Here is a 21,249-nt window from a genome sequence, read left to right as displayed (position 1 = left end):
GTAAACTGCATAAATCAATATATGTACTGCGGCAAAGTGCACGCTGCTGGAATGAGAAATTGGACAGAGTGTTGCATGGAATGGGATTCCAAAGATGCAAGGCAGATCCATGTGTGTATATAAAGAGACAGGGGATGAAAACCACGTTCTGTGCAGTTTACGTTGATGACATCATGTATTTTTATCATGAGCAGCAAGAGGAACGAGAATTTAATGAGCAACTGGGCAGGCATGTGGACACAAAGAATTTGGGGCCTGTCACACACTATTTAGGCACGGATATTGTGCGTGCAGAAGACGGAAGCATAACATTGAGTCAGGAAAGTAAAATAAATCAGATCATAGAAGAATGCAACATGACAGAATGCAATGTTGTGAAGACTCCAATGGTTGTGGCTTTCCAACAGAATGTGCAGGAGACGCCTTGTACAGAACCTGAGAAGTACAGGCACATAATAGGGAAATTGCAATATTTGGTGAAGGTGTCTCGCCCAGACATATGTAATGCAGTCAGCATTTTAAGCCGGAAGGTAGAGCATCCTTCAGAGGCTGACTGGCAAGGGATTAAAAGGATAGTGCATTATCTGAAAGGCACGAAGACAAAGAGTCTGGTTTTGTCAGGAGCAAAGACAGGAGATCTTGAATGTTTTGTGGATGCAGATCATGCAGGGGAACTGAGCAGTCGTAAGTCAACCTCTGGCATAGTTGTGATGTGGCACGGGTCATGCATTGACTGGAGTAGCAAGAAACAAAATGTGGTGGCAACCTCAAGTGCAGAAGCAGAATATGTGGCTCTATCACAGGCCTGTAATGAGCTACAATGGTTCGCAATGCTCATGCAGGAGATAGGCATTGATATGCAATTTCCGATTACTGTATATGAAGACAATCAGACCTGCATCAAGATAGCCACATCAGAAGCTCATACCAAAAGAACAAAACATATTAGTGTCAGATACTTTCACGTAAGGGATTGTGTTCAGCAGGGGTTTATTAACCTAACATTTTGTGACACTAAAAACATGGTGGCTGACATAATGACCAAGCCTTTGTGTGAGGAGAAATTTGGCAAACTGGTGACAAGGCTTGGAATGAGCCAAAGTTTGATTGAATAAAGTTCTAGCTAAATGTACAGAGATGTTCTGAAATGTACTGTAATGTACTGAGATGTAATTCTGAACTGTACTGAAATGTATTGCAAGATGTATTGGAGAAATGTATTGTTGTTATTGTTGTAATGAATTACAGACATGATGGGAAAATGGGGAGATTGTTGACCATTGAACCGCACTGTCACTGAGTCTGTTTTCCATCAAGTCTGCAAAACTGTAACTAGGGGGAGTTATGTCTTAGCCCGGTCTGGGAACGGACTGCCAAGGCCGTTGCTATGGTAACCATCTGATAGACTGGGAAAGTTCTAACAGAGTCTGTAAGTTGTGTCTTCTGAATTATGCCTCTGAGCTGTGAGGCTGGTCTTCTGTGTATTGCCTCTGAACTGAGAGGTTCTCTTCTGTGTTTACCCCCAGAGGGGGGGGGATGACTGAAGAAACTCTACATGTATTTACTCTTAAGCCTCTGGCCATAATGTCTTAATAAAGACTCTTAACATGCTCTAATGCTCTGAAGACGTTTCTTGCTCAACTTAACTCCAACGTAATGTATGCTGTTTCACGCAACAACGCACACACGTCAACACCCACTGGTAAGAACAGCGAGACTGGTGAGGACTAGAGAGAGGGCTTTCTCAATAGTGGCCCCCACCCTATGGAACTCTCTCCCAAATGACCTCCGTCATGCCCCTTCTGAGATGACCTTCCGCCGGACTTTGAAGACCTGGCTCTTCAGGAAAGCTTTTAAGATGGGTTAGGCTTTTATTGTTATGTTTTAAATTTTTAATGCTTAATGTATTGTTTCTATCTTGTACGTCGCCCAGAGTGGCTGGTTAACCAGCCAGATGGGCGACTAATAAATTAAATAATAAATAAATAAATAAATAAATTTATTAGATTTATATCCTGCCCTTCCTCTCAGAATGCAGTTGTGTAGCTTCACCTCTGGCCCTGCCCCGAAGTACTCACACCTAATATGTGGACATTGGGGTGGTGCTGTACAACCTCAGGGTTAGAGCCAGAGGTGCCATTTTATGGCTGGGAGGGGGCTATTGTGTGTTTGCCAGCCCATACACGCTTTGCCAGCCCTTCTGCGTGCTACACACACTTCTTCCAGAAGCTGGATTTGCTCTAAAAATAATCTAACTGGGACATTGTTAATAGACTTGAGCTGTGCAGCATGTAAACAGCCACAAAGAGAATGCTAAACACAAGGTAAGAAACAGACTTTGGTTGAATTGTGAAATCTCATGGGCCCAGAATCTGTTTGGAAAAGTGATGAGAGGTACTTATATCATTTGTATTTGTGCAAGCAACATGTCCTGCCTTAACAAGTCTTCATAAGCTGTTGTTACATCACCTTTGTCTTTCTATTCAGCTGTTCAAATTTCTCCTCTTGGGCCTTTAGCATTTTCTCAAAGTCTTGATGTTTCTTCAAGAGGTGCTCAACATCAGAGACAGAATGCTGGGGAAGAAAATCAATAGAGACTATCACTCAAATGCAGAAATGCCATGAGAAGCGTAAGAGAATGAGTTTGTTCAGAGTTGGTTGACATAATTAGATATGAAGCTTCATATGAAATAGATGAGGCTTGTGTGACAATTCACGTTGCCTCATCTTGATCTTGAACACTTAGGAAGCAATAATATTTAGACACTTGCTCAGTTCATGTGGCAGGAAGATTCAATTTGTAACATTTATCTATAGCCACAGACTGATTAGAACTGGCATTAATATGGCAGATGTTATGTGTTATTATGCAACATACAGATTAGTTGCAACCCTGTGACACTCATGATTTATTTCCAAGGTGTTTGTTCATGCTGTAGGACAGGGACGGCTAACCTTCTGTGCCCATAACCAAGAAATAAAGAGGCATGACTCAGGGGAAATTGGAACAGCCAACCTTTTGTGGTCTACGGGCTGCATTCACCCTTGGCCAACCCTCCAGGGAACTCATGCCAGTGGTGGATGTGGAGACCCCACAGTGTCTCTTTCTCATGCACCCTCCCCACACTCTTGCATGTGTACACACACACCCTGCCACCCATTCCAAAACTGTGACTATTTCACTGTTTTCTTTTTTCTGCCACCACCAAAATTGGAGGGGGTCTTGTGCGACCAGAAAAATTACCCCCCCAACGATGAGTTAGCCATTCTTGCTGTAGGAGATAGCATAGCAAAAGGCAATCGCTAGGCTAAGTGAGCTATGTATCCAGAAAAGCATTTCAGCATTTAACTTCATGCTATCCTTACTTACCCCATAGCTAGGATCTGACAGAAAACCCTCCTTGGCTGTCAGCCAAGTTTCAGCTAGGTCCAGCTCCCTTTGCAGTAATTGGATCTCCCAGTTTTCCTCATACAAATCCTTCTTCATGTCCCAACATTCCCTCACCTTTCTCATCAGCTCCAACAATTCAGAGAGTTTCTCTTCAATCTACAGGAACAAGTCCCAAGATTTAAATTAAAGGAGGGGGTGGGAGATAAAAGAGGAAAATATTTCATTTAGCATCACATTAGGGAGACTGGATTTGTGGTCTCTCTCTAGAAAACCTCTTGGGGCTATTCTCTTTTTTGCAAGTCTGGTTTTATATTTTGCAAAGCCAGGATATGTTATTTATTTATAAGACTTAGTAATATGTTTAGTGGTATAAGACATTATAAACCGCTTAGAGGATTTTTTTTTTACAATCAAGAGGTATATAAATTTTGTTAAATAAAAATAAATAAATAAAATATTTTTTGTCAAAAGGCACCCAAAGTGACATACAATAAAAATTTAAGATTAAAGCAATAATAAAACAATGAACTAACCAAATATCAGTAGATATTAGAAAGATAATACATCCACATTCTCAAAAAAAGAGGTGCCAATTAAAAGGCCTGAGTGAATTAAAAGGTCTTAGCAACATGATCAAAAGTAAACCATGAGATGGTCTAGTGGGCCTTTTTAGGGAAGCTGTTACACAACAGTGGTGCCACCCCTAAGAAGGCCCTCCATCTGTATATTGCATTCTTTAAATTGCTACTGTTCTTGTAGTAGGATGGCCCTATTAAAAATGAGGATATATTAAAGAAGAATCATATAAAGGCTTGTGCAACAGAAACAATAAAGAGTGTAAATGTGCAATCATGTATTTGTCTACTTGGAAGTAAGCCCCATTGTGTTCAATGGACTTTATCCCCAGGTAAATGTGTAGGATTGCGGCCTCAAGGTAGTATAAATATGAATACATTTAATGTGGCATAAGCTTTCACTGGGTGTATGATATTGCCTGCAATGCTGGTAGGTTGCCAACCATGTTAGCCACAGATGGCCAACATCTTTTGGCCCAATTCACCCTTGACCAGCTCTCCAGAATATGTACGCCTGCACTGGGTGTGGCCACCCAACACATTTTCATGTACATACACAAACGACACAGGCAGACACACATGATCCATGCAGATCATCTGAGGAGATCCTCTAATCAAATAATCCATCTCATGAAAAGGAAGGAGTAATTTGCATCCCCATCAGGATGCTGGGCTGTGTCCCCCCACCCCCAGTGCTGTGTCTACTTTGATTTTTCCTTTTGCTGTCACTGCCAAAATCAGGGGGAGAAAATTTTGCTTGGGTGGCCAGATCAGACTCAAACTAGAAAGGGAGACATCTCTGTTTAGGCTATTATATATATCTGCTGAGGAAAGCTGTAGCATAGAAAAATGCTCATGTGTTTGTTACACTTTAGAATGTTGCCTTAACAACTGGTTTTCACTTATTTCAAACACTCAGAAACACAGCATGGTTTCTTAAAGTATGCAAAGTGATATTCACAGCAGCAACAGGATCTTTTTTAAAAAAATCTGAAACCGTTTTTACCCCCGTGATCTCCAGATCTCCTTACAAATCATACACAAGGCAAGTTGAGTATCATTGTAAAGGTCAGTGTATGAAGTTACACAGATATCAGACCATGGGGAGCTTTTCAAATGAAGCTCTCTCGTCTTCCCCCCTTTCCTAATAGTCTGTGAAGGACCACATGTTTGGTGAAGCCCTTGAGGACCTTACACTTGACCTGTTTACTCTGTATTATGTTACATTTCTACTCTGCCCAACACAGCTTATGCTTTTAGAACACAAGACCTGAGATTTACTAATTTAGTTTTATTTCTTTTTGAAGCCTTGCCTGAGTTCCCAGAGAACCTTGCACACCACGTCCATATTTGATCTTCCTCAGAATAAGCGCCAAAAGAAAGGAAGACTCATAGGTACTAATACATGTCCAAGTTCTGTTTGTGAGCTGTGCAACTGAGGATAAACTTGAATTTGCCTCTCCCATGTTATGAGGCTGGGGCTGCCAACTTCCAAGTATGCACGTCCACATCATATGTGAAGCACAAGAGCAATATTTGTTACAGTACTTTTAGACTGTATTGATAAATATTTAGAGACAAAAATTTAGAAACTGGATTCAAAGTCAATTTGGGGTGGACCTGAAGTGAGCTGGTGCTAAAGAGAGCCCACCCCCTCACCTACAAGGTTAATTGCAGCAGCACAGTGCCAGTTTTCATCAGGCTCATGGCTGAGAAGGGAAGGATTTCCCATTAACTGGGTCCCAATGAAAATCGGCATTCCTGCACCTATTACATTCTTTAAAAACTGCATGTAGTTGCTAGCCATGCAATTAAACTAACATCTAGTTTGGCCTCAGCCTTGCCTAAAAATGGTTCAGGTGGCTTCACAGCATTTTAGTCATGGTTATGGCATTTCCCTAGCAAAGTTACTTTTGAACCCCTTCACCACAAAAGTATACTTGACACTGTTTGCTTTATTATTTAAAATACTGATATTGTGTTTCCATGTCTATTTAAACACAACTAAAGAATAAAAATGCCAAAACAAAAACAATTGATAGAAATGGCAGAAAATGTGATTTCCATGCTTGTACTGATATTTTTCATGCCCATATTTTCAAAGAACGCATTTTATGTGACAATCAGAACCCATCAATATTTTTTTCAGTGACTGTTCTATTCCACCTCATTCTCATTTGGAGTTCAGCAAATACCTTGACATAATGATTCTTCATTTTTCTTCCTCTTAATTTTTGACTGCTTTGTGGTCTGATTTTATGAAGGCTGATGAGTGTGTTCCCCCTCTAGGATGCACACCTTAACGTGGTGAGGAGGTTTGACTGTGTTGAAAAAGCTGAATGCAATGCTGTCAGGAGTCTAGACCAAGAGGCTAGACTCCTAACAGGGTCACCCAAGGTGTAATGGACAAAGCTGAGACACCAGACTAAGATGCATCCAGACTCAGAGGAAGGCAATGGCAAACCACCTCTGAATACCTCTTACCATGAAAATGCTATGAACAGAGTATCAAAAATGCAACACGAGATAGTGCTGGAAGATGAGACCCCCAGGTCAGAAGGCACTCAGTAAGCTACTGGGGAATAACAAGTATGAGTAGCACTGTGACTAATGATGTAACTCGGTCAAAGCTGAAAGGAAGCCCAGAGGTTGATGTGTACAGATGCGAAAGGAGAGTCCAGAGTTGTACGACATACACAATAGGAACATGGAATGTGAGAAGCATGAACCAGGAAAAGTTAGAAATTGTCAACCAGTGGAACTATGGAACCACTTTCAACCACTCAAGGATGAGACTGCAGGACAGCCTGTGGTGGAAGAATTACAGGAGACCCTGTGTGACAATGAGCAAGAGGCTGAAGCTCAGGCAAGCAGGGGCAATGAAACCACACCCCACAACAAGAAGAGAAGAGTATTAACAGTGGGAGACTCCCTACTGTGTGGGATCGAAACCCAAGTATGCCAAGAAGATCCATGGACTCTCCAGGTATGCTGTCTACAGATTAGAGGACAGATTAGTGATATGATGGAAGGGTTGCCATCACTCATCCAGCCCACCAACAGGTATCCCTTTCTCCTCATCCATGTGGGAACAAATGATACTGCCAAATGGAGCTATGAAGAAATCACATCAGACTTTGAAGTTCTGGGAAGGAAACTCAAGGACTTTGGGGCCCAGATAGTTTTTCCATCCATCCTTCCAGTACTTAGAAGAGGAGTAGAAAGGGAAAGAAAAATACTCCGTGTGAATGAATGGCTACAAAGGTGGTGCCAACGTGAGAGATTTGGATTCTGAGACCATGGGCTATGCTTCCTGGAAAATGGACTACTGGCAAGTGATGGGTTGCATCTCACAAGGACTGGGAAGAACGTGTTTGGCCACAGCATGGAGAAGTTCATCAGGAGGGCCTTAAACTGAATCCTAAGGGGGAGGGAAACGTAAACTTGGTGGTAACAACTGGTCAAGGCTTGTACACAGTAATAGGAACAGAGAGATTGGCTCTAATAGGGCCCAGTAACAGTCCTCAGAAAAAAGTAGTAAGGAAGCCAAGCCACAAATCACATGGACTTTGATGTCTGTATACTAATGCGCAGAGCATGGGAAACAAGCAGGACGAACTTGAACTCTTAATACAGGAGGGTAATTATGACTTGATAGGTATAACTGAAACGTGGTGGGATGACTTCCATGACTGGAATATGGCAATTGAAGGATATAACTTGTTCAAAAAGAACAGAAGGAATAAAAAGGGAGCTGGAGTCATGCTATATGTTAAAAATATATATCCCTGCACAGAAATACAGGAAGATGAGCATGGTAGCTCCACCGAGAGTATCTGGATTAAAATTAATTGGCCAAGTAATAAAAGGAATGTGGTGCTTGGAGTCTACTACCGACCACCCAATCAAGGAGAAGTCGAGAATGTAACTTTTGAAAAGCAAATTGCCAATGTTTCGAGGAGTCATGATGTAGTAGTAATGGGGGACTTCAATTATCCCAATATCTGTTGGGAGACAAATTCTGCCAAACACGGCCCCTCCAATAAATTTCTGACTTGTGTTGGAGATAACTTTCTCCTACAGAAAGTGGAGGAAGCAACCAGAGGATCAGCTATCCTGGACTTGATTCTAACCAATAGAGATGATTTAGTGGATGAAGTGGCAGTTGCAGGAACTCTGGGGGAAAGTGACCACACCATACTTGAATTCTTGATTTTAACAGAAGCAAAAACTGAGAGTAGCCATACACGCACCCTGGACTTCAGGAAAGCCGATTTTAATAAACTCAGAACAATTGTAAGTACGGTTCCATGACAAGTGACCCTAATGAGAAAAGGAGTCCAAGATGGGTGGGAGTTTCTAAAAAAGGAAATTGTAAAAGTGCAATGGCAAGCCATTCCAACAAGGAAAAAAGGTGGGAAACAGCAGAAGAAGCCAATGTGGCTTCCCAAAAATTTTAAAGATGGCCTGAAAACAAGAAAGGACACATACATGAAGTGGAAAGAAGGCCAGGCCACAAAGGAAGAGTACAGGCAGGTATCACAGAATTGCAGGAAGGCTAAAGCTGAGAATGAGCTGAGGTTAGTGAGAGATGCTAAAAGCAACAAAAAAGCTTTCTTCCCGTACATCCATAATAAAAGACAGAGAAAAGAAATGGTGGCACAGCTACTCAATGAGGATGGCAAAGTGATAACAGATGACAAAGAAAAGGCAGAAGTGCTCAATTCTTACTTTGGCTCAATCTTCTCCCAAAAAAGGGTCTATGACCCTCCTGGGAAACATGAAGTAGAAGGGACAGGATTGGAGCTTGAGATTGACAGACAAACAGTCAAGGAATACCTAATCACTTTGAACGAATTCAAACTGGCAGGGCCCAATAAACTGCATCCTAGAGTATTGAAGGAACTGGCTGAAGAACTCTCAGAACCGCTGTCTATTAACTTTGCAAAATCATGGCGGACTGGTGAAGTGCCGGATGACTGCAGGAGAGCTAATGTTGTCCCTATGTTCAAAATGGGCAAAAAGAAGGAAACTGGGAACTACAGACCAGTCAGCCTAACATCAATTCCTGGATAAATTCTGGAGCAGATTATAAAGCAGTCAATCTGTAAGCACCTTGAAAACAATGCAGTGATTACTAGGAGCCAATGTGGATTTATGAAGAACAAATCCTGCCAAACTAATCTTATCTCATTTTTTGATCGGGTAACCTCTCTTGTAGACTGTGGGAATGCTGTGGATGTAGTATATCTTGACTTCAGCAAAGCTTTTGACAAAGTGCTCCATGATATTCTGATTAGCAAGCTAGCTAAATGTGGGCTGGATGGAACAACTTTCAGGTGGATCCACAGCTGGCTCCACTATCGTACTCAAAGAATGCTTATCAATGGTTCCTTCTCAAACTGGGTGGAAGTAACGAGTGGGGTACCACAGGGCTCGGTCCTGGGCCCAGTGCTCTACAACAGTTTTATTAACAACTTGGATGAGGAGGTACAGAGCATGCTTATCAAATTTGCAGTTGATACAAAATTGGGGGGCACAGCTAATACTGTGGAAGACAGAAACAAAATTCAAAGGGACCTTGATAGGCTGGAGCATTGGGCTGAAAACAACAGAATGAAATTCATCAGGGATAAATGCCAAGTTCTACACTTAGGAAAAAGAAATCAAATGTGCTGTTATAAGATGGGGGATACTTGGCTCAGCAATATGACATGTGAGAAGGATCTTGGAATTGTCGTTGATCACAAGCTGAATATGAGCCAACAGTGTGATATGGATGCAAAAAAGGCAAATGCTATATTAGGCTGCATTAACAGAAGTATAGTTTCCAAATCACGTGAAGTATTAGTTTCCCTCTATTCAGCACTGGTTAGGCCTCATCTTGAGTACTGCATCCAGTTCTGGTCTCCGCACTTCAAGAAGGATGCAGACAAACTGGAATGGGTTCAGAGGAAGGCAACAAGGATGATCAGGGGACTGTAAACAAAGCGCTATGAGATGAGACTGAAAGAACTGGGCATGTTTAGCCTGGAGAAGAGAAGACTGAGGGGAGATATGATAGCACTCTTCAAGTACATGAAAGGTTGTCATACAGAGGAGGGCCGGGATCTCTTCTCGATCGTCCCAGAGTGCAGGACATGGAATAATGGGCTCAAGTTGCAGGAAGCCAGATTTCGTCTGGACATCAGGAAAAATGTCCTGTTAGAGCCATATGACAACAGAACCAATTACCTAGAAAGGTAGTGGACTCTCCGACACTGGAGGCATTCAAGAGGCAGCTGGAAAGTCATCTGTCAGGAATGCTTTGATTTGGATTCCTGCATTGAACCGGGGGTTGGACTTGATGGCCTTATAGGCCCCTTATAACTCTACTATTCTATGATTCTATGATAAGATGGGCCTGTGGCCCAGTTTAGCAGGCTCTTCTCATGTTCTTATGCATATGAGAAGCTCCGAGAAGGACCTTAGTGCAAGAGCACTCTCCCCTTCTATGGTATGCAGAAGCATATTGCTTCCGACTGGAGGCAGAGCTTAGCCATCATGGAGGCATTCAAGAGGCAGCTGGACAGCCATGTGTCGGGAATGCTTTGATTTGGATTCCTGCATTGAGCAGGGGGTTGGACTTGATGGCCTTATAGGCCCTTTCCAACTCTACTATTCTATGCTATGATAAAAACCAAGAAATAGAATGTATTAACATTACAATACTTGGCGTGAGTGAATTAAAAGGGACGGGAATGGAACATTTTCAAGTGCTGGTTTTGACCTATAAAGCCTTACACGGCATGGGACCGCAATACCTGGTGGAGCGCCTCTCCCAATATGAACCTACCTGGACACTGCGCTCAACATCTAAGGCCCTCCTCCGAGTGCCATCCCATCGAGAAGCTCGGAGGGTGGTGAGTAGAACCAGGGCCTTTTCTGTGGTGGCCCCCGAACTGTGGAACAGCCTCCACGATGAGGTGCGCCTGGCGCCGACGCTACTATCTTTTCGGCGCCAGGTGAAAACCTTTTTATACTCCCAGGCATTTTAATGTGTGTTTTAATGGTATTTTCATCATTATTTGTATTTTTGGATGTTGTTTGGTTCTTTTATTGTTTGTTTTGTTTTCTTGATTTATTGTATTTATATATTGCTTGTTTTTTATCTTTTTGTACACTGCCCAGAGAGCCTTCGGGCTTAGGGCGGTATATAAATTAAATAAAATAAATAAATAAATAAATAAATTTTCAACCAGGCAACTACAAAATATTTTATTCAGGAAATGGGAAATTAAGAAGAAATGGGGTTGCTTTAATAGTAAGAAGTGATGTAGCAAAAGCAATTAGGCGCTCTAACGCAAGCTCTGAGCGAGTGATATCAAAGAGACGCAACAGGAAACCTATTAACATAACCATCATCCATGTCTATGCTCCAATGGCAAACGCAGAAGAAGAGGAATTGGAGAGATTTTACACAGAAGTACAGGAAGAAATTGATCATACACCAAAACAAGATGTGCTGATAATCATGGGGGACTGGAATGCAAAAGTAGGGAACAGAGAAGAACTAGGAACTGTGGGTCAGAGGCAGTATGTTTCTGAACACAAGTTACTGCAGGAGGGGAGAGTACTCTTGTGCTCATGTCCTGCTTGCTGGCTTCACATAGGCATCTGGATGGCTACTGGGAGAACAAGATGCGGGACCAGATGGGCCATTGGCCTTATCCAGCAAGCTCTTATGTTCTTCTTATGTACAAAAATCATTTATACAGAACTAATCACCTTGGGCCCTTGCACAGATAACTGAGTCCCAGGCAGGGGTCCACAAATTTCCTCACATTACTCACCATGACACATCCTCAACAGCCTATGGTGAGTGTGATGAGCCCCATGATTCCTCCCAGTCCTAGAAATGCCAAAGAAAGGATGATCCCAGTGTTTGGAGGAAGCCTGGAATAGGCTCTGAACACCTGGTCTGAGCTAGAGAAAGGAGGGGGTTTGTTTTTGCATTGCATCGACTCTCCTCCCTAATTTCAAGCTTGAGAGAAAAGCAGGGGATTATCCCCAACTGTGTTTTGGAGGCACAGCACGAGTTCAGGGGCAAAATCATGCTCCTTGTGGGAGAAGCATGGTCCTGGCAACCCCAAATTTTGGGTTGGCCTGAGGGTACATAATGCAGCAGCTTTGCTGAAGTTAAACAGGTCTGGGTCTCTTCAGTTCCTGGATGAGAGGGGGGATTTGCTCCGGGGAAAAGACTATGGAACAAGATGTATTCCCTGGTCCTTTATAGTCCCACAAGTTGCTCTCCCTAACTAGTTTCCTCTTGTTAAGTCCATTCAATAACATCTAACCCAGGCTTGTCCAACCTTGGGGTCCTCGAATGTGGCTGAACTACAATCCCCATTATTCTTGATCATTGGCCATGCTGGCTGGGGCTGATGGGAGTTGTAGTCCAACAACACTGGGGACCCTAAGTTTGGGAAAGGCTGATAGCTTACCTCTATGGACATAAAGTGCCCGCCTTTCACCAGGCTGCTTCCAGCTTGCGCCAGATCTTCGTATTTCAGCCACTGCTTCTCTATATCACGCTTGTATTCCTCATGGCGTTTAATGAGCAGCTCAGCACCAAGAAGGTCACTTGCCATTTCCTCAGATATAATCAGGGCATGCATCTCCTTGGCCCAGGCCCTGAAGAAGTCAACCAAAAGGAAGGCACTGATGGTACAAATAGCTTGTGATAAACCATTGGGAATGATCATGTATTCATACTGAATTGCATTAAATGCTTACTGATTTGTCTTTGTTTTTCTGATATGCTGCTGTGCTTTTGATAGGACCATATTGCTGAGTTGATGGAACTATTATTTACATGTTGTTTCTAATGATTTGCTACTGTGACCTACTTTGGGCTCAAGTTTGTTGCTGGAAAAACAGCATACAAATATTAAATAAAAGAAACCTTGCACCCCTAGGATGATATATTGGTCACACAGAAATAAACTGGAGTTTAATAGCTGATTCTAGTGTGCCTGTTTCACCTTTACTGCTTTAATAATACATGGAAAAATCATCATACTGTGAAGGGAAGACAGGAAGGCCCCAACCAGTTCATACATACATTAGTTCCCTGCAGTCATTGAAGTAGATCTGGACTTGTTCTGCCTGCTGCAGCTTCTGCTTTTTCTCCACACACTTTCTGTCCAGTTCCTCCCAGCACTCGTCCACCTCTGCAAGTCTATTCATCATATTGTCTCTGGGATGAGGGTACAGGCGGCCAAGGTGCCAGGCCTCTCCTCTGACCCTTTCCAGCTCTTTTGCAATGGCTGCTAATTCCCTCTGAAACACAGAAAGGATAATACGAAGGTGCTTTATACCAAGTCAGACCATGAGCATTGTCTAGCAGCATTCCAGGATTTGAGGCAGGGGATCTCTCCCAGCCCTACCTGCAGCTGCCAGGGATTGAATCTGGGAGCTTCTGCGTGCAAGGCAGATGCTCTACCACTGAGCTATGGCTCTTCCCCCCCAAAAACAGAAGGCATTAATCAATACTGAGTCTGCAGGAGATAGTAATTCTCTCTCTCTCTCTCTCTCTCTCTCTCTCTCTCTCTCTCATAATCTCATATGAATGCTTTACAATGTTGAGTGAACTTGTAAAAGTTCTTAATTGTTCCTTAACAATTTATCTATTTGTGGTCAGCAGGTGCCCTGAGGATGTGCATGTTACCTTTGCCTCCCACATCCATCTCCCCCATTGCTTTCAAGACAAAAGGCACTTTAGGCAGGTGTGAGCCTGGAACACTAACTTTAGATGCCTGGTAAGCTGAAATACCAATCTGATTGTGTAGATAATAGACTTGATCAAGGATTTTGTTCTGTCCATATTTTTAAGCAAACTGGCCTGACGTGCACTTCCTTGACTAATATACGGATTAGACGATAGTTCTCCTTCGGTTTCCCCCCTTCTCCAAATATGGCAAAACAATTCTCAGCACAAAAAAGCTGCAGAGTACCAGGCTGCAGAGCAGGGAGAGAGAAGGGAAGTGGGGCTATTTCATCACCTCTGCTGGGAGACCATCTGCCTTTTGGGCCCTCTCTCATCTCAACTTTCACCCAGTAGCAGCGATTCCATTTGGCTACCTGAACTGTTTCCATCCCAGCTGGTCATTAAAAGAACTGAAGCTTTAAGAGCAGAGTTTAAAAAGCCTGCTTTTTTTTAAAAAAAGTGCCAGAATGTATACAAATTTTCACACAGTTTAAATCACCCCTCTCCAGTATGTTGCAGAAATGAATGAACAAAAGCAAAACTGACATGAACCCAAAATAAACTGATCTGTAGCAGTTTAGTGTTTTCTGGAAGGGACAAGAAGAGTAGTGTTGCAACCTTCACAAAGAAAAATGCAGGATCTTTTGGTTTCATTCATCATGCAGTTCAGGGGCGGCCAATGTGGTGCCCTCCAGATGTCCTCTCATGACTGATCATTGGCCACACTGTCCGGGGATGATGGGAGTCTGAGTCCACCAACATCTGGAGGGCACTATGATGACTATCCTTGATGTAATTGTTTCAAGGTGGCCAATTCCACTTACCTCAACTCCCTCATGTTGGCTGAGGAGGGTCTGCACACCAGCCAGGTCATAGCCATAATCTTCTCTGCCTACAACAGCCTCTTTCTCTTGTATCCACCCCTTTAGATCATCCACGTCACGATCATATTGGTGAACCTGATGAGCAGCTCTGAGATTCTGATGAAGGAAAATATATGTTAGCAAAGCCAACCTTCTAGTCACAGTTTTGCAGCAGACATGAAAACAGGAATGCTGATTCATGTAGTTAAAAATACTATGCATTGTGCAGCCTTAAAATTACACTCTGAATATTAGACCCTGTGAAAGCTTTGTCTGTCCCTGGGATGCTTTTTATAAAAATGTCATGGGGTTGGTTCACAGATTCAAAAGTTAGCTTGTTTTGTCAAGCAAGCCTATCCCAAGATAGAAGGAATGAATTTGTGTGTACTGTTCAGTGACATGCACTACCAATTATAATTAGTAGCTGAAATGATCACAGGAACTATAAGTATGAACAGGTTTCTCCATGTGGTCCTGTACATAGGTACAGTAGGGCCCCACTCATACGGCGGGTTACGTTCCAGACCCCCACCTAAAAGCGAAACCTGCTGAAAAGTGGAACTCATTCAATAGAATGGTGCCTGCCGCCTGAAAAACACTGTAAAAGCGGAACAAGTGCCGTATGAGTAGAGCCTTACTCTAATTGAAAGCCGCCGTATTAGTGGAACGCCGAAAAGCAGGCTGCTGAAAAGCAGGGCCCTACTGTATTGGATTATGGTGATAAACTTAACTCAATAATTTTTGGAAATGAATTGGCTCATAGAGTACAATTGATGTATTTTAGTAATAGAAATGGCATTGTTATAAATAGTCAGTCAGGACACCGGGAAACTTAGGACCCTACCTCTGCCCTTATCTGGATGGCCTGATGCAAGTTCTTCCATGTGTCATTGACCTGTTGGGTCTTCTTCTGAATATCACTTATTTGGTTGTGACACACTCCCTTGAGTTGGGATGCCAAGTCATTTATCAGGAGAACCTTGGCATGCCCTAGAGATCTTACTTCATTTATAAAATCTTCAAACTTTTTCTCTAGAATCTGTAGGATAAGAAGATAAATTATGTCTCTAGCATATTCAGAAGCTCCAACAGTTACAAAAACTTCAGCATATTGCTCTTGTTATAATATTTAAGAAATGGTAAACAACAGTTTGTAAAGTCACTAGATTTAAAAAACAAATAAACTTAAAGGTGTGCAATGAATGGAATCCCAGAAACTCTCATCCAGCTGGATGGGGAAAAAGGGGGTGATATTTTTGTTCTCAGAGTTGGGTGCCAGGAAGCCTGGTTGTTCCATTATTGTTCAAAAGCATTAAACGTTACTGCACACAGGCTGCAATCCTAATTCCACCTACCAAGGAGTAAGCCCCATTGAATTCAATAGGGTATGGTTAGGATTGTGTTCACACCTTCTGTGAGTGACCCACATATATCATCCAGAGCTCTCTGTGGATCTATGCCAAACTCTGAAGTGTCTTTCAATGGCACAATAATATCTAAAGCTTATAAAATGGTCTGGTCAAGGTCTTCCTGCTCACAAGGGACAAAATCTGTTTTACCTCAACATCCTCTAAATCCTGGCCATAGTTATCTGATTCAGCCACGCTCTGTTTGCTTGAAAGCCAAGCATCCACCAACCGGATTTCCCTCTCATATTGATGCAGTTGTGATTGCTCTTGCAGAGCTTTTCTTTGGCTCTCAGCTCTCTGTAGGAGAGAGAGATACTCTTCCAGAATAGCCTGGAGCTTGGGAAGTATAACTGAGCTGCTAGGGGAAGAAAAATTAACAACCTTAGAAAACATCCATACCAGTTTCTGTCACTATTATGTACCCAGCACATTTCACCCACACTGCCCTTGTCATTACTAGTAAACTATTGGTCTTGATCTGAAGTTTTATAATAGACAGGTGAGATAGGTATCAGTAGTATAAATGTGTGACCCCAAGGTGCAGTCATGATTTGCAAAATTAGTGCAGGGTATTCATTCAGGTTGTAATCATATTTTATACAAGCTCAAAGATCAGTGTACACAACCACCAAGGCCACTTTTTCTGTGCCTATGATGGCACCCTACTCATGGGAAATGGGCCATCCAAGTCATTCACCACAAGCCAAAACTGACATTTTGCAATCCACAATAAACTTCTTAGTGGGTTCAGGCATTCTGACAATCAAGAGCAGGCAGTTGGCCTTACATCATAATGATTGCAGTAAAATGTAAGCATGTATGTTGTGTAACGTTGTGCAGAATTTGTGCTTGTACTGCACAATGTGGGAGGTGAGCCCCAGGATCCCTTGTAAGGATACAAAGGCTACTAGAGTACAATAGTTAACATGGGATCTGAAAAAAACGTATTGAAGAACAAGAAGCCCTAAAACAACTGCTTGCAGAACAATGGTGCAGAAGAGATTAGAAGATTTTCCATAGGAGGTGGGCCATCACTGCGGGTATTAGCTCCACCTATCGTGCGAAGGCAAGAATGTTTTTGAAGTCAAGACTAGGGGCGTCAGGCCCCTCCCACTCTCCAGTTCATTCTTGCCTTCGTACGAACAAGATTGGATCTATAGCATAGCAAGAAGCATTTAGCTAAGTTTTGCGTATTTGTCTGTTTATTTGTCTTCAAGTCCTTCCTTTCCCTGTCTGTGTTTAACTTCCCATTTAAGTTTGAGGGTCCCCACAGAGACCGCGGCTGCGGTTCTCTATGTTTTTGGCCAATTTTGAGCTTTTCTTTAAGCTTCTTTTTTCCCTTACTTGTTTGAGGCTTATTTGAGGGTTCCCACAGAGACCGTGGCTGCGGTTCTCTTTGTTTTTTGGCCGCTTTTGAGCTTTCTGGGAGAATGGAAACTTCATCCAGACATTTTCCATCGTCTCCAATGTCGCTTCGGCGCCCTCTCAGTCGACCTGTTTGGTTCCAGTTGCAATTGCCAGCTTCCCAGGTACTTTGCCCGATACCTGGACTCAACAGCGGAAGCAGTGGATGCTCTGACAACACCGTGGCCAGACGGTCTCTTGTACGCCTTTCCTCCCATACCATTGTTAGCCAAAACCTTGAGGAAGGCGCGAACCGAGAGAGCACAGCTGGTTCTGATAGCACCATTTTGGCCACGCCGACCGTGGTTCTCAGATCTTCTGGCAATGTCAATGATGGATCCTTGGACACTTCCAGTCAAGCCAGACCTTCTATCTCAGGGTCCACTATGGCACCAGGACCCTACTTGGCTCAATCTAACAGTGTGGCGTTTGAACGGGGACATTTGAGGTCAGCTGGACTGTCTGACACTGTGATTGATATTATTTTGGCCTCGAGAAGACCATCTACCACTCGTATTTATCAACATACTTGGGTGGCTTTCTCCAAGTGGTGCCAGTCCCACCACCACGATCCAGCTCAGGCTACTATGCATCAGGTGCTGCAATATCTCCATAGTGGCTTTATGATGGGACTTCGACCCAACACTCTACGTCGACATGCATCTTCTCTGTCGTCCATTCTCTCAGTGTCATCACCTGGAGCTCATATTTCCTCACATCCGTTCATCAAACGCTTTTTGAGGGGAGTCGCCCTACGTTCTCCGGCTGTTGTCCATCGGTTTCCCTCATGGAGTTTGCCAAAAGTTCTACAGGCTTTACAACGTCCTCCGTTTGAACCCATCAGGACTGTGCCCCTACGTATGCTGTCCTTCAAGGTCTTGTTCCTGATCGCAATCACATCTGCCAGACGCGTCTCGGAGTTGGGCGCATTGTCTTCTGCTCGACACCTATGCGTCTTCCATAAGGACTCTGTTGTGCTGAAGACTGATCCTTCCTTCCGTCCCAAGGTCGATTCAGTTTTCCATTGCAACCAGGACATTGTTTTGCCTTCCTTTTGCCCGAATCCTATCCATCCTCTTGAGAAGGCTTGGCATTCATTAGATGTCCGGAGGGCTCTCAAAACCTACCTGTCTAGAACCCAAGAGATTCGACGAACGGAGTCTCTGTTTGTATCCTTTCATCCAAGGTCTATGGGGCATAAAGTATCCAATCCAACCTTATCCCATTGGTTAAGGGCATGTATTACTTTAGCATATGAGTCTCTGAAGCTGTCAGTTCCAGCTAGTATAATGACTCATTCTACCAGATCAGCTGCCACTTCGGCTGCTTTTGCCACTAATGCTCCTGTTGCCGATATTTGTAGGGCTGCAGTCTGGTCTACTCCTCACTCGTTTATAAGGCATTATAAAATTGATCGTTATGCCTCTGCTGACGCTTCTTTCGGCAGACGAGTGTTGCAACAGGTTCTTAATAAGGATTAACATGTGGGTGGTCCCTCCCTATATGGGCTGCTTTGGTACATCCCGCAGTGATGGCCCACCTCCTATGGAAAATGTACCATTGGTCTCACCTGAAAGGTGATTTTCATAGGAGTGGGCCATCACGACCCTCCCAGTTGGAGGATTAGATATTTTCTAATGGGCTTCATATGACTGTTACGCTATTATGTTTAAATGTAAAAGTGAAGTCAAGACTTTTAGTCCTGTTATATCGTTATGTTAGAGTCATGTTATTATGCATGTGACTATTGTGTTATTTTCCTGCTGGCAGGCCTGTTGGCCCTGTTCTTGTATTTTTAGATATCTCTTTTTAGACTCGCTACGAATGAACTGGAGAGTGGGAGGGGCCTGATGCCCCTAGTCTAGACTTCAAAAACATTCTTGCCTTCGCACGATAGGTGGAGCTAATACCCGCAGTGATGGCCCACCTCCTATGAAAATCACCTTTCAGGTGAGACCAATGGTACATTTTTTCAGACACTGTCAGTCAGGTAACAGCACGTGCAAACTTATTGTATGAATGAATAATCTACAAAAGGGGATCATATTTCAGAAAGGCCAGTATATGGAAATGTGTATGGAATTTATGTCTTTCAAAGGTGACAAGGAATATAGATACCATATTAATAGTCACACAATCAGTATGAAAGATTCAGAGTGATCCAGAGCAGCTTGTGTGTGCACTCTGATTTACGCACAGGAGTGCTGTCTGCCCAGGGGCTTCCTTTCAGTTTAATGGAGACAACTGATGACCACTTGCAAACAAATGTGCAAATCTGTCATGGGTGGAGAACTCAATGGCTCACTGGAGACCCACCACCCAGAATAAATAGCATCAGCAAATTCATCAGCATTTTAGTGTGAATTTTTCCTAATGTACACATTTTTTCTTGAAATTTTGTCTAATGTAAACATTTTTGCAAAGCAATTTCCCCTAATGTAATGCATTTTGTATGCTATTCTAATTTTAATATCTCCATTTTTATGTCTATTTTGCCACAGCATATGCATTCTTGTATATGTTACCTGGCCTGAAGAAATGCATTGCAACATTTGGAAAATGTGAATTTCAAATGATGTCTGTGTTGTGGTTTGTGTATTGTTTCAAAAAATGCAAATTTAGTATATTTGCTTTTAAATGTGAACTGAATCAATTCCCCCCCCCATCCCTAATGTACATGTGAGTTACTCTCTCTAGTTCCTAGTTTGGTCCTCATGTATCTATTTGACAATGATCAACCATCTGTCATCCATTCACCTACCTTTCTGGGTTGTCACTGGCTGAGAGGTACATTCCTGTTTCTCTCAATTTCCCAATCCGGGGCTTGAATCCCTCTAGGTCCAATTTGGCAGCTTCCACTTTACGGAGCAGTGCTTGAGTTGATTCTTCATTCTTCCCATAATCTGGGGTTTCCAGGACAAGTCCTCTCTCTGCCACCCAGGATTCTACTTCCAAAAGCTTAAAGAAATGCAGTGGTAATGGAACGTGAATGAAAAACAGATCTTTGCCTACAATCTGCTGAAAAAGATCTGTATTTAACAGACATATCTCATTAAGGGCCAAATGAGACAACATCATGAGGTACACCTTAGAAACTAAGTCAAGTTTTAAAAAATTAATAATAGACATGGAGCAATTTTCAGTAGGATCATAGCACACGGAGAAGTGGGGTTTAACTGTTTGCTTCCCAGCTGTGATCCTGACAAACATTACCCATCACCAGTACTTTTATTAGCTTTAGGAAAAAAAGCTCCCATAGATGCTAATTGCAGCACAGGGGCAATTTTCACTGGGACCACTGTTGGGAAGGGAAGGGCTAAACCTTCCCCTGTGCACTACAGTCCTGTTGATAATCACTCTCCAGCTTATTATTACATTTCAAAACCCCGATGCAGTTTCTAATGACATATTTAGTCATGTCTAGTATAGCCTGAAGGCTACAGCCTGAAAAGACAGAGGGGTATATGTAGTGCACTACTAACTGACATTACTTTTATTTCACATTAATAATCATGATTACACACACACACACCACACACACAGGATCCAGGGAATTAATGTCTGGTTAGGGTCCTGAGAATTCTCCTTCAGAATTCCCTGTCCCCTGATGTGAGATATCAGTGACTGGAACTCCCAATGTCTTTTTATTTCATTGAAAGGCAGCTGTGGGGTGGGGATAGGCCGATTTGGATTAAACCTGGATTAACCTCCCTGGGAGAGGGCAGGTTAATCCATTCTCCCATCCTGAACCACAGTCTCAGTTCAAATCTCTCACCTGGACACTGATATTAGCTGTGCAGGAAGAAAAAAAGACAGGTACAATATTGGTACATGTCTCCTACTCACTCACCCAGTGAGT

The 21,249-nt window shown here is 42.8% G+C and overlaps 1 protein-coding gene across 1 annotated transcript in view; it reads right to left on the bottom strand.

Moving 5' to 3' along the window:
* Nucleotides 1-21,249, bottom strand: part of SPTBN5 (spectrin beta, non-erythrocytic 5) — a 194,296-nt gene that overhangs the window by 28,060 nt on the left and 144,987 nt on the right. Inside the window, exons 54-61 of the mRNA XM_061611348.1 lie at nucleotides 20,152-20,348; nucleotides 16,137-16,341; nucleotides 15,422-15,616; nucleotides 14,539-14,694; nucleotides 13,070-13,287; nucleotides 12,450-12,639; nucleotides 3,371-3,547; nucleotides 2,470-2,574 (exon numbers count right to left, since the gene is read on the bottom strand). Of these exons, the coding sequence (XP_061467332.1) occupies nucleotides 2,470-2,574; nucleotides 3,371-3,547; nucleotides 12,450-12,639; nucleotides 13,070-13,287; nucleotides 14,539-14,694; nucleotides 15,422-15,616; nucleotides 16,137-16,341; nucleotides 20,152-20,348 (1,443 nt within the window). The remainder of the gene's footprint in view (nucleotides 1-2,469; nucleotides 2,575-3,370; nucleotides 3,548-12,449; nucleotides 12,640-13,069; nucleotides 13,288-14,538; nucleotides 14,695-15,421; nucleotides 15,617-16,136; nucleotides 16,342-20,151; nucleotides 20,349-21,249) is intronic.

Source organism: Rhineura floridana, chromosome 2 (assembly GCF_030035675.1).
Source record: "Rhineura floridana isolate rRhiFlo1 chromosome 2, rRhiFlo1.hap2, whole genome shotgun sequence".
In the NCBI taxonomy this organism is placed as follows: Eukaryota; Metazoa; Chordata; class Lepidosauria; order Squamata; family Rhineuridae; genus Rhineura; species Rhineura floridana.
The sequence above is the reverse complement of the archived record's forward strand: the minus strand, read 5'-3'. Positions and strand labels throughout refer to the sequence as shown.